Source organism: Drosophila obscura, unplaced genomic scaffold (genome assembly GCF_018151105.1).
Source record: "Drosophila obscura isolate BZ-5 IFL unplaced genomic scaffold, ASM1815110v1 contig_73, whole genome shotgun sequence".
NCBI classification, from domain to species: Eukaryota; Metazoa; Arthropoda; class Insecta; order Diptera; family Drosophilidae; genus Drosophila; species Drosophila obscura.
The window spans coordinates 4,753,889-4,766,774 of record NW_024542865.1 but is presented as its reverse complement, the minus strand read 5'-3'; the positions used below and the strand labels follow the sequence as shown (position 1 = coordinate 4,766,774).

The 12,886-nt window shown below is 47.5% G+C and overlaps 1 protein-coding gene across 2 annotated transcripts in view; it reads left to right on the top strand.

Moving 5' to 3' along the window:
- Positions 1-12,886, top strand: part of LOC111065308 — a 120,257-nt gene that overhangs the window by 98,999 nt on the left and 8,372 nt on the right. For both annotated transcript variants that reach the window (XM_041595565.1, XM_041595564.1), the window contains 2 exons: positions 11,342-12,453; positions 12,536-12,820. In XM_041595565.1, the coding sequence (XP_041451499.1) occupies positions 11,342-12,453; positions 12,536-12,820 (1,397 nt within the window). The remainder of the gene's footprint in view (positions 1-11,341; positions 12,454-12,535; positions 12,821-12,886) is intronic.

The window sequence follows — 12,886 nt, the reverse complement described above, 5'->3', positions numbered from 1 at the left end:
TCGAAAGTTATCGAACAGTATTGATAGTTATCTTTAGCGTAGATGGTAGATATCAACGAAAACTATAGCCAAAGAGCGTCATCGAATGGAATCGGAATGGTATTGGAATGGCATCGGAATGGTATCGAAAGGTATCAAATAATTCGGACTAGCCTACGACTACATAGCCTTTCTCCTTTGGTTTTTCCTTCTGGTTTTTGGTGCATTAAATGCTTTTATTTCGAACCAAAAATTGTCCACAAATTGGCGCCTGGAACGCAAGTGACGACAGCTGCCAAACGACTGCCGAGCCGACAACAATTTATGCAAATTGCAATTGCCGAGTCCCGAAAGCGGTGCGAGCTACGAGTCAATGCTGAAGACTGCACAAAATACAACCAACAAAAATAATATATCCATGGGTTATGGGCCACTGCGTTTACGCGACTTTGTCGGCGACTGAAAAATGCCGCCGCTAGTGGAACAGAAACAGAGACAGAGACAGAAAACTTGTTCCAATGATAAGAGACGGGAAGGTACCGGGTCTCCCCGCCACCAATGAAAGTGAAACCATGTCACACACACGCACAGCGACACACAAAGATACAGATAAGTCGCCAGGAGAGGGGGAGAGATGATTGGTTGTAGTATTTGCCGTTTGTAAATATCATAAATAAATAAAAGAAGGCCCAAATGCAGTGCCGCCATAAAAAGTCCAAAAGCAAAGTCAAAAACCAAAAGGGGTAAATGAAATTGAGGCAAAACTGTAGCGGAAACTGAGACTGAAAACGAAACTGCGTTTACCTGTGGTGTGGCTTTCGCTGGCTGGCATTTCGCAATGATGTTGCAACACACTTGTGCAACACGACGCTCCGCTGGCGATAAGAAGTTTTGCATCTCGGGGGAGGCGACACACAGCTGTCCAACACATCTGTTAATCAAGCAAATTAGTTCAATACCAAGGCCAAGGCCATGGCCATTGCTGTGCTCCTGCGCTGCTGCGCTCAGATGGGGTTACCAATTAGGATTAAAAAATAGGAAGCAAAATCTTCCAGGAAAGCAAAAATGTACACAGGAATTTTCGAAGCAAAGGGTTGCAATACTCAGAGAGAAACAAAAACAAAAATATGAAAGGAAAAACTTTCCAGAAGGGAAAAACATATGTGGTAGAAATTTCCACGAAGCGCAACAACAACAAAATGAAGCAGAATTTCACAGAAGAGGGAGAAAAAATCGAAACAACTAATAGACAAGGCAGAAGGGAAATTAATTCCGTTTTTCCGTTTGAAAGTGAAGCTGTGCAAGAGCGGAGCGTGGAGGAAAATTGCAAGAGAATTATGATGCATCCTGGAGTACAATATTATTGGAAAATTGGTTGAAAAATTTCTTAGAAAAATTAATCAAAAGTGCAAAACCAAAATTGCTTTTTCAACCTCTGGCCAGACAGCAGGATAACTGGAACTTGAACTTATTCCTGGAATAAATATTGGAACATGGTAAACAGCTGCAGAAATGCTTTACTCTGCGCATATCGGGGGTGTAAATATTCCATCTATGATTAACTTTAACTTCGAAATATACAAAATATGAATAAGACAAAGATTTAAGGGCACAGACCAGTCCACTGCCACGTTAATTGAATGGCGAAACTCGATATTTGCCTGTTAATTAGTGAAGTGAAGCGCGTGCCGCACATCCTTTTGACATCTCGCTGGTGGGTCAGATATTTGTGAAATCTGAGATTATAACGGAATTTAATTGGAAGAAAAGCGAGAAAATCTGTGCATGGCCATTGCAACGTGTAGAAGGAGAGTAAAGAGAACAAACAAAAAAAAAAACTAAAGGAAAGCAAAAGGGGAGAAACAGAGCAGGCGGGCGAGTGTTGCCACAGCAGCAGAGAAGATTACTCTTTCGCTTTCAAATCGGATCTATCTGAGAGCATCAGAGTACATGGGGATTAGCTTCTTCAGCAGCAAAAAGGAAAAAAAAGAGCAAAAGTACAGAAAAAGGTTTCGAAAGAATGCGTTGGACGAACACTAAGAATCCTTATTCGAAGGGATGCAAAATGAAAGGGAGAGAGAGAGATAGAGAGCCTGTCATTGGGTGCCTGTGTCTAGGTCGGTCTTGTGGTCACCATTTTTGGGACAATTCCTTCTGCCAACAATCGAAGAATAAAACTAAGCGAATCAATGTCCACGCTGCCGTTACTTGACGACATCTTTAAGCTTTTTATACCCGTACTCGAAAAGAGTTAAGGGGTGGGGTATGGGCGCTGCTGACGCTACTCATTCCATTTCTCGCATGTAGAATCTACATCTACAGATGTATAATCTACATTTAAGATGTAGAATCTACATTTAAGATGTAGAATAAACATGTTAGATGTAGATAACAGGTGTAAAAATGTAAAATGTATAATATTTTAAAATTCTACATAAATCAGCAGCTCATAAATTGATATACTGACTGAGTACGGGTATAAAAGTAGAGTCGCGTCCACAGAAGCGACTCACGCGTTCCTTCTCGTTTTTTATTGTCCAGCTGCTGCATGCAGTTCATTAATAAAGGAAACGGCAAAGCAGTGCATGTCATGGCATCAGGTTTCCCTGCCCCACATCACCCACTCACACACTGCCATGCAGTGTGTGCGCAGCCCCGTCGTTCAATCCATGGGTGAGAATTTAATTTCCGAGTGCGCTCACAGAGCTTTTCAAAATGCCATAACAAAGCATGCTCCATTCTCCACTCTCCTGCCTTCTGCCGTCTGCTTTCTGCGTCCTGCCTGTTTTTGGGGGATATCCCTCCGTGTGGATTCGGCGTTGGACGTTGACGCTTTGTGCAGTGTGCAGGCCCCCACAGTTATTGGCCAATGTAATTAAGCCACGACTGCCAAACGAACTAAAACTCTAAAGGCATTGGCGTAGGATGGGCGCCTGAAACTGGCAGTGACACTGCCAAGGACCTGGATGATGACGATGATGATGCTGTTGCTCTTGCTACTGGGAGTATATTTTTTTTGTTGCCAGATTTTGCTGGTGCCACTTGAAGGAACTCGCCAGCAGCAACAGCAGCACCAGCATTGTTTTCAGCTCAGCGCCCGCTAAAAATAGTCAAAGGCATGTGCCCTCCATCTGCATCGCCAAACGGGCAGTCAGGCAGGCAGGCAGGCAGCCACATCGAGGCATCGACATCGGCATCTGTGGCAATGTTGCCCCAACGTTTCTTCTTCTCGCGTTTTATGTTTTAGGAAGGAAAATTGTTGTGCCAGAGAACACGCAGAAACAACCTGAAAGATACCCAGTGAATCGAAAAGAACAGCAGCAGATGCAGCAGAAATCAGAAATGATTGCGGAGATTGGGCAGCAACAATTGGCCGAAGCTTGCGGCCGAGGGACGCTGCCGCATGACGCGTTGCTGCCAGATGCCGCGGCACATTGATGCTCGACGCGAGATGCACAAGCGAATGCCGCAAAAGAGAATATACCCAGGAGTCGCTGATAAAGGGATGACAGCCCCACGCTGATCTAGCCATATATTCCATCTTAATCACGGATCAGATTGGATCGAGCACTGATATACCCCCAATTGGAGTAATGGGTGGGATATGCCTTTCGGACGTTGGTGGTGAAGGGAGCAGAAAAATAAAAAGCCATCACACAATGACGGAGACGAGACGGGTTTCCTTTTTCAAAGCAGCCTGCAAGGAAATGCCTTAAAATAGGCAACAAAAGAGTGAAGACTGCTGCACACACACACACACAGAGGGGAACGGGAACGGTACAGCGACTGGGACTGAGACTGGGAACATTTTGTGGCATTTTACATGGACGATGGCATCCCAGGGAGGGAGACCAGGGGAATCGTCAAGTGCACAGAGCAGCGCCCTGCGTCGAGTTGCCAAAGCAATTGAGTTGAGTTGACTTCGAGTTGACTTGAAGTCCGTCCATTGGAGGTGGCTCCTCGTCATGGCGTTTTTTCCGGGGTTTTTGGGTTGCTGGTGCTGGTGCTGGTGCTGTTCATTCACATGAATAGAACCAGAGTAGGAGAGGAGAGAGCCCACACCAATGCGCCAATATGCCACAGGCCTGCTCAGGCATACACCTCAAAAGCGCAGACCCCCACTCGAAGCCAAAGTTGCAATTGAAAGACAAGAAAAACGAGAGAACAACGAAAAGTGCACAGGGTGGATGGATGGTGTAAGGAAAAATTATATGCCACGCGCCTTCTGCGGCACTCTGTGGCGCTGTGTTTAATTTGGATCTGGCGTTTTTCACATGGCTATGCCAAGGTATCCAATCAGCGTTGCAGCGCTTAAATAATTCATGTGGGACAATGAATATCTGTACCACTGACTGACTAACTTTGTGGCAGCTCCTCCTCCCCCACCCCCTTGCAACTGCAACTGGAAAATGGGAAAACTAGTTCGCGACGACTGAAAAACGGAGACAAACACAGAGTCAGAGATAGACACAGAGACAGACAGAGAGAGAGAGTGAAACAATGAGAGAGAAACCGAGGATACGGAATGTGGCGGATAGACAGAGGTTTAGATTATCTACGGGGCGTACCGCTTGACATTAACAAGGTCATCCTGGGGCAATTTGCAATCGAATTTCTATAATCCAAATGCCTTAACTATTGATGAACGGAAACCGACAAAAAAATGGACAAAACGAACAAAACAGGGGGCCAGCTGGGCCAGGCCAGGCCAGGCCAGTCCAGGCGGTGTACAAAAAGGTGGGAACAAAGCGGAACGCCTTTTGGACGAGTGCCGTGGTACTGGTTAATGGTCAAGGCAGTCGGTCCTCGGTCTGGTGCTCGTCTGGTTCGGTTCTGTTCGCTTTGGTTTGGTATATTTCGGCTCAAAATGGAACCAGAAGGCAGATGCGCCACTCCATATCCCTTCGGTAAGGCGCAGCTGGAGCTCTGTAAAAAGAAAAGCACGCAGAAGTAATCCTCGAATGCAGAATCCTTAAAAATGCTCATGTCCAACAGATTGCAGAATTTGAATCAGCCTGCATTAATATTATAGCCACAATCAACACAGAAACATTTGCCAATTGGCCATTTGGCTGTTTGAACACCTGGTTTTCGAATGAAATGCACTTTTGAGGCGGCTTCCACTGTCACTGAATGGTTCTGAAATTTGCGTAAACGAAAAAATTGCACACTCTCGATGGACAACGACAAATCGCAGATTTCCAAGTAATAAAAAAAAAAATCACTTTTATGTCGCTTTTGCTGGAAAATATGGCTTAAGGATTAAGTCCTGAAGAGAGCAACAGCAGCAGTTCCTGGAACACCATTCAAAGTGCTACAAAGAGAGTGAATTTCCAGTGAATTTCCAAGCTGCTGCCAAGAAAAATTCATTAATTTTTTTTTTTTTTGTACCCCTCTGAAAGCTTTTTCGCACTAAGCCGCTTGTGCTGAGAGGCTGCAGCCCTCAATTATCACACATTTTCCCCTTTCTGTGTTTCGTTCCCTTGCAATCGGCTTCATTAACTTTTTAGTCACTCAAGTTTTCATGGAAACCCCCTCCACGGCCACTGCCACTGCCAGTCCCACTCCCACTCGCACTCCCGGGCATCCCATCCATCCATATATCCACCTCTGACCTGACCCCTCCTGTTTCTTTTGCGTTTTTCTCACATTAACACATTTCCCGCAGGTTGCGAGGTTTTTCATTTTATTTGTGGCTTTATCTTTGATTTGATCTTTGGCAAGTTTTGTTTTTGTTCTTTTTTTTTATTACTTTTTTTCCTTTTTTTTTCTTTTAGCTGTTTTTGATGTTCGTTGGAGGAGAACTTAAAAAGCAATTTGCTTGGGTTGCCTGAAGGCGCAATGAATAGAATACGAAATCGAAATAAGAACAAAAAATAAAGAAAAAAATACATACAGCATACGGATAGATAGGACTGACTTTTCACACCACAAAATAGACGAGAAATAGACGAGAAATACGATTAAGCTTCCGAGTCCGTATATCTGTGGGGTGTGTTCGTATTCGGATTTGGGTTCAGGCATAATTAAGTGCAAATCTCTGGGTAAATTGACTGTCTGTGGCAGCTGCCTCTGCTGCTGCTGCTGCTGCTGCTGCTGCTGCTGCTGCTGCTGCTGCTGCTGCTGCTGCTGCTGCTGCTGCCACCACTCACCTTTTTCCCTGCCCACTTGCACCCACCTCCCGCGCCACCCCCCATTGATTCATTGATTGAGTCAACAAACGAAAAATCATTTAGCCAAAAACGAACATTTGGCCGATCGGTCGAGAGACCCAGACCGACACACCGACACACCGACAGACAGACAGACAGACAGACATTTTAACCCAAATTGTTCGTTGGCTCTCTGGCAAATTGAACAAAAATTTAATTGCTTGGCCCCCACCACCCCAGCACCCCAGCACCCCAGCACCCCAGCAAACCACTCTCTCACTCTGTCCCTCTTCCACTCTCTGACTCTGTGGCCACCGATGATCACCGTTAACAGGCCGAACAGTTTTCAATTTTATTAATGAAGTCGTAAAGTTGCAAAAGTTTATCACTGCAGCTGCAGCAGAGGCACTCGATAAAATCTCTCTCTCTCTCTCTCTCTCTCTTGCTCTTGCTCTTTCTCTATCTCTGGTGTCTAACTCTTTTTTTTGTGCATAATTTTGATATCATTAATTTGTGACTCGAATCGCCACGAGACTCTCATTCCCATTCCCCCAAATTCTATTTTCTCTGTGGCACAGTTTTTCACTTTGACACGCAATGCAATGGGAGTAAGAAAAATGCAGAGGCACTCGCAGAAAGCAAGAGAAAAAGAGAGCATAATGCAGAGATAGATAATCTTCAGCTTTGTCTCTTTCCATTTCAAAAACGAAGAAACCCAGAGCAGAAGCCTTCCACCCTTTTGGAACTTTCATCCTGTTCGATTAATCGAAACGTTTCGTGTTTGAATTATGTATTTGTCGCTCACTCGAATCACTCGAAACCCTGAAACCCAAAGAGGTGTCAAAGTGTCATCTTTTGCTTGAGATAGTCGCACTTATTGCACTCGAAATAGACTGCGATACGCGATGGATGAATACTCCGTACATGGCTGGCTCTGTGAATAAGTAAAGCTCATTGCAAAGTGACTTGATTCCCGATTTGATTGCCTTTTTGCCTCTGCTGTCTGAAGTCTGTTGACTTATTCTATGTCCCCTTTACTGTCAATGTGCTGCTGCTGCTGCTGCTGCTGCGGCTGGTGCTGCTGCTGGTGTGTATGCGGCATTCATGAATATGCAGCAGGATATGCCACACAGCCACACACTTTTCCCTGCAGGAATTTACTGCCGTTGCTGCTGCTGCTGCTGCTACGTGTGTGATTTACATTATAATAATTAGTTTATGACAAAAGGCACGCGCTTGACTTTGACTTTGACGCCAGGACACCTCTTGCTGGCAGCTCCTTAGCCAGCCACCTCGAGCTTTGGGTTTGTGTGGCATCAAAATTGCAAATAGAAAGCAATTTCCACACTTATTAGGGTGACAGACACGCCACGTGTGAGAGATGAAGGATGGCTACAGGGTACAGTGTGTAGGGGGGGAGGAGGGTACAGGGGGAGCATTGCGCAATTCCAATCCCAACTTTTAGTTAATTTTCGGCAACCGAAGGAAGACAGAGAACCCTGCCAAGGAATGAATCTCTAAAATGTATTTGTGGGTTCCGTATCAGTGCCTGACATAGATGGTGGGGGGTTGGCTGTGGAAGTGGCAAGTGGCACACAAAATTATTTTACATTTTGTCTCTCGCTTCGCGTTTTTTGTTCTTGTTTTTTTTTTTGGCATCCCAGCGGAACTTGTTTGAGTGAAATATTTATGAGCCAATTGTCTGTCGATGGCTGCCACAGCTCTGTGTATGTGTGTGGCATGCAACTGTCTGTGGCCGCAAACGAAGAGCATTCAGAGTGTGGCATGTCGGAGGGCGAACGATCAAGAGGCGTATCCCCTTGCTACTGCTGAGCCTGAGTCTTAATTGGGCCGCAAGTTCTGCAGCTGATTGTCGCTTAATTATTATTTTGCGGATGCGAAAACCTTTGAACTTTGAGTACTACAGGTACAGCTGCCCCCTTGCCCCCCCTGCCCCCTTGCCTGCTCTATTCTTTAATAGATCTTTCCCTGGAATATTGTTGTATTGTTCTCAGACTCTGCTTTGTGAGTCTGGGAGGAACAATTCGTTTACACCAAAAGGGTATACAATTTTCTAGCTGTGTGCTCTAACTCCTCCATGGGGCTTTTCGTATTTGTCATTTCAATTAGCAATGGACCCGCAAGACCCGCAAGATATCCACGATCCGTGTCTCTCTTTGTCTTTGGCTTTGTCTCTGGCGTTGTCTTTGTCTCTGGCGTTGTCTTTGGCGGCAGCTTTGGCAATGTCTATGGCTTTTGGCTTGGCTCTCTGTGGGTCTCTCGTGTGTGTGCCACCACGGACCTGTGGGCGTCAAATGAGTTGGCAAAACAATAAAGAACGTATGTACAGAGTACTCGGGGTATATAATTTGTATGATTTAAGTGTGTGCTGGGTAGGAGGGAGGAGAGCATTAGCATTCGGCAATCGGCAATCGGCATTCACAGATATCTCTCGTCTGTTGTTCTGCATTCGCCAGTCGCGTCAGTCGTCAGTCGTCAGACGGCATTCGGCATTCGGTACTCGGCATTAATGAGTGGCTCATTAATCACTCGCAGCAATTGGCAGAAATGCGAGACCAAATGAAATGGCATCGAACGGAATGAATTGGCTGAATGACTAACCAAATGACTGGCTGGCTGACTGGCTGACTGACTGACTGATGGACCAATAGAGGCAGCAAAGCAAAGGCAATTGTTATGCAAAAAATCGCACGAAAACTATTGCATGAGAGAGAATCTCGCGAGAGATGGAAGACTGAAGACTGCAGACCGAAGACTGAAAGATGTTGGCAAAGTTGGAACGGCGATGCGATGCGACTCCCCCGCGGGCCTGTTCGCTGCCTCTCGCGTATTGGCGTATGATTAATATTTTGTCGGCTCGCAAAATCATTTTCCATTATGCAAAAAAGGAGTGGTGGAAGCAGCAGCGGTGGATATCTTTTGCGTGCCATGTGGTTTCCGCTAACTGTTGCACACACACACACACTTGCAAGATGATAATTAATGAGCATCAACACACACACACACAGAGGGCCGTGGCAGTGTTGAGTGCGTGGAGTACGTGGAGTACGTGGAGTACGGACTGCAGTGCGTATACGTGATGTGTCGTAACAAAATCCCCAAACAAAAAAGAAACGAAAAATCTATGCAGCGAGGATTGAGTTGAGTGGGATCGGTATTTGGGGCAAACACTTAATAGAATCTCTCACGTAGTGTGTGAATGATATGCGAGTCTGTGCGATGCGTAGTCTTCCCCCATCAGTGGGCCTCCAAGTGCAATATTAAATATTCTACAATATTCTACGCTGCCAAAAGAGTTTGCCACTCAACTTAGGGAGTAACTGAAAGGGGTGATCTTGCCCAAGGCAAAGGGAGAAAGGATCTGTGGGCTGTGCCACAGAGAGTTATTGCCCAATAATATAATATATTCTTCGTTTCATTCTGTGCACTCGAAATACATGCCAAAAATCATTCATCTGTTGCATATTTTGTGGCTTAAAATGAAATCCATACAAACTATCTGTTGGATAAGGAGGATCCTTTGGCACCCTTCAAATTGTGTGGGAAAATACCAAAAGGAGCACAAGAATATGCCAAAATTAAATCAAAATTAGTAACACAAAAGAAATGCATGCAAATGAAAGACTCATCAAATTCAAAAGGAACTGGGCAACAATTTTCGTGTCGCTGCTTTTTTTCGCTCAGTGTATTAGTCCGGTCTTTAAGCTGGCTGGCGGCATATTGCCATTGCCTTTGCTCCCATCGAAAGTTATTTTAGATTAATTATAAAAACTCTCCCTGCACTGCCCCCGCCCCCAGCAGTTGCGTGTGGCGTGTGGCGTGTATATTTGGGGATTATGTTAATCAAAGTGTATGCACAAATACACTGTACGAATAAATGTGTGTGTGTGTGTGTGTGTGTGTGTGTAAGTATGTTTTAGCCGGCAATCAAATTAAACGATGCCCAGCCTCCGGCCCCCCGTTCTCCCCGTTCCCTCATACTTTGTGACATTTCCCCAATGCTCTTCTCTGCCCCCCCCACCTCCCAACCATTCAGGACTTTCAGGACTGCCTCTGAGTCGAGCCTGCGTCTGAAAAAGTTACACAAACTCAATTTTGTAAAAGCGAATTTTGTCCTGGCCCCCCATGCCCCCCCATGCAGCAAAAATGTTTGGGCTTTGCCCGTATATATGGGGCATAATGTAATTTGAAGATGTTTTCACAATTTGTGCAAAATATTTATATAATTTTGAGCCTCTTTTTGAGGCAGACACACAATATATGAAAGAGGATTAAATTTGGGGAGTGCAGTGGAGGATTTTGGGGGGTAGACTGGAGTCAGAATTTTGCAATTATCACAGTTCAAGAGACAGAGTCGAAGAGTTGCTCCGGTCCATGCCACGTGATTAATGGACTCCAGGAGCCGGGCACATGTTACGGTTTTTGTGTCTCTGAATCTCGGCTTCGATCTGCAAACGTAATCGGAATACGAATTAGAACTCGCATTGGCCATGGCCCAATGTGTTTTGTCTTGGAGGGACTTGTTCCCTCCAACGTCTCGTTGTCGCCCTTGTCTTTGGGCATGTGTCCGGCTGTGTGCTCGCACTTCGACTGAAATAATACCCTAGGCAAGGGTAGCACACGCTGCATAAATAATCACGGAATAAAGTCAAGAGTCAAAGGCAGCAACATGGAAAATAAATGCCATGAGTGTGGACAATACCCAACTGAAGGAAAAAGGGTATTGCATATATGCTGCCTGCCTCCAGCTGGCCTCTAATTCTAATTCTAATGCTGCTGCTGCTGCTGCTGCTGCTGCTGGTCGGGTGGAGTTGTGTGGGAGGCTGCCCCATGGCCACCACTTGACAGTTAGCCCACACTCTGCAGCACTCGCAGTCGCAGTCGCTTGATTGTTGGCCAGAACTTTGGCTTGGCGGCTTTTGCACTTTGATCAGCGCGAATCCCACGCCGCAAGCGGCTGGCAAGCGGCTGGCCATGGCTGACACGACCAGACATGGCCATGGCCAAATCCTGTTGGCCAACTTAATCTGCATATTGGCCCACAAATGTGCTTACACAATTAACTCACCTACAGAACGTACAAATAATTGGCCATAATAATTGGCTGCGATCCACCTCCAGGTGGATTTTCGCCCCAACCTCCAACCCTCAGTCATAACAGTTCTCGGCCATTCTTTTGTTTCTTTTAGATGAGCACCGAATAAACTCTGGCTCATGGGAGGACACCTTGGACGATCAGCAACAGCACCAGCAGCAGCAGCACCAGCAGCAGACGTCTTCGTTTATCCACTCGCCATCGTCGATCAATCCGGGACACAACGCCAGCATCACCACAGCGCAGCTGCATAGCGCCTTCAGTCGACGCATCGCCGAACAGCGGGAGCAACGAGAACAGCAGCAGCAGCAGCAGCAGCAGCAGCAACAGCAGCAACAGCAGCAACAGCAGCAGCGATCCTGCAACAATCTACTCAGTCTTAAGGCCAGTCCTAGCGGCAGCCAGGACAGCGGCGCCCCCACAATTGCCGGCGGAAGCTTCAGCGCCAACGGTGGCCAGGCTGCCGTTGGTGTTGGCGTTGGCGTTGGTGCAGTCGTAGGCAGCAGCGGCGCCTGCAGCAGCACCAGCAGCGAGCGCGACAACAAGTCGCCGTGTCGTGAAAGGGAGTCGGAGAGGGAAGCGCCCACTGCGAGCCACTCCGACGAGGAGGTATTAACCGAAGAGGAGCAGACCAGCAGCAGCGTGAGTTCCCTAAGCGCCAACAACCAACGCAATTCGCAATTGCGTTCCACCTTCAACAAGGCCAAGCAGCATTTGTCCTTTGACAAATGGCGCACGGCCGGCACCGGCACAGGACCCGCTTCCGCATCCGCTTCCGCTTCCGGTTCCGGTTCAGGCACTGCAACAGCCGGCACATCGAATAGCTCAGCATCGGGACAAACTCCGGCAACGGACAGCAGCAGCAGCAACATGATTATGCGCAGGGCCAGCGCCTGCACAATGCCCGCCACTGGTGGCGGGTCATCGTCGCAACGCGAGGATCTCACGACTCCCGGCGAGTCCCCAGGCGGCCGTCTCTCGCGTTGGTTCTCGATACGTCGCGGCTCCACGCACCAGTACGATGTCCGCCAGTCGACGGCGGCCAGCTTCGATACGCCCGATGCGGCAGCAACGGCCATGGCGGCTGGCAGCGCCGCCGCCGGCGGGGGATCACCCAAAATAGTGGCAGGCACAGCGCTGGACAGCAGCTCGCCCGGTAAGCTGGCCACATTGGGTGCCAGCAAGATGATGCCCGGAGTACCAGAGGTAAGTACTTCCCCCAAGAGAGAGAGAGAGAGCGAAACTAAAAGGATTCCATTGCCTCCATTTGCCTTCTTCTTGCTTGCAGAATGAAGATGACGAGGCATCAGCAGCGGCGGTGGCCAGCAATCGCTTCGACATGGACATGATGCTGACACCGGGCGGCAGTCGTGCAGCAGCAGCCACAGCAGCAGCAGCAGCAGCAGCCAATGGGGGCGGCAATGCCCGCACGGCCCATGGACGTTTGATTGTACCGATGCTGCCACCGGCACCGGCCGGACTCTCGCAGCAGCAGCTCAAGCGGCGACACATTGTGGCAGCCATCGTGCACAGCGAGAACTCGTATGTGGCTACCCTCCAGCGTCTAGTCAATGTGAGTACTCCAGAGGGCGGCATCCAGGGGGGGGCATCCAGGGGGCAGCTGAAAGCTACAGCCAAC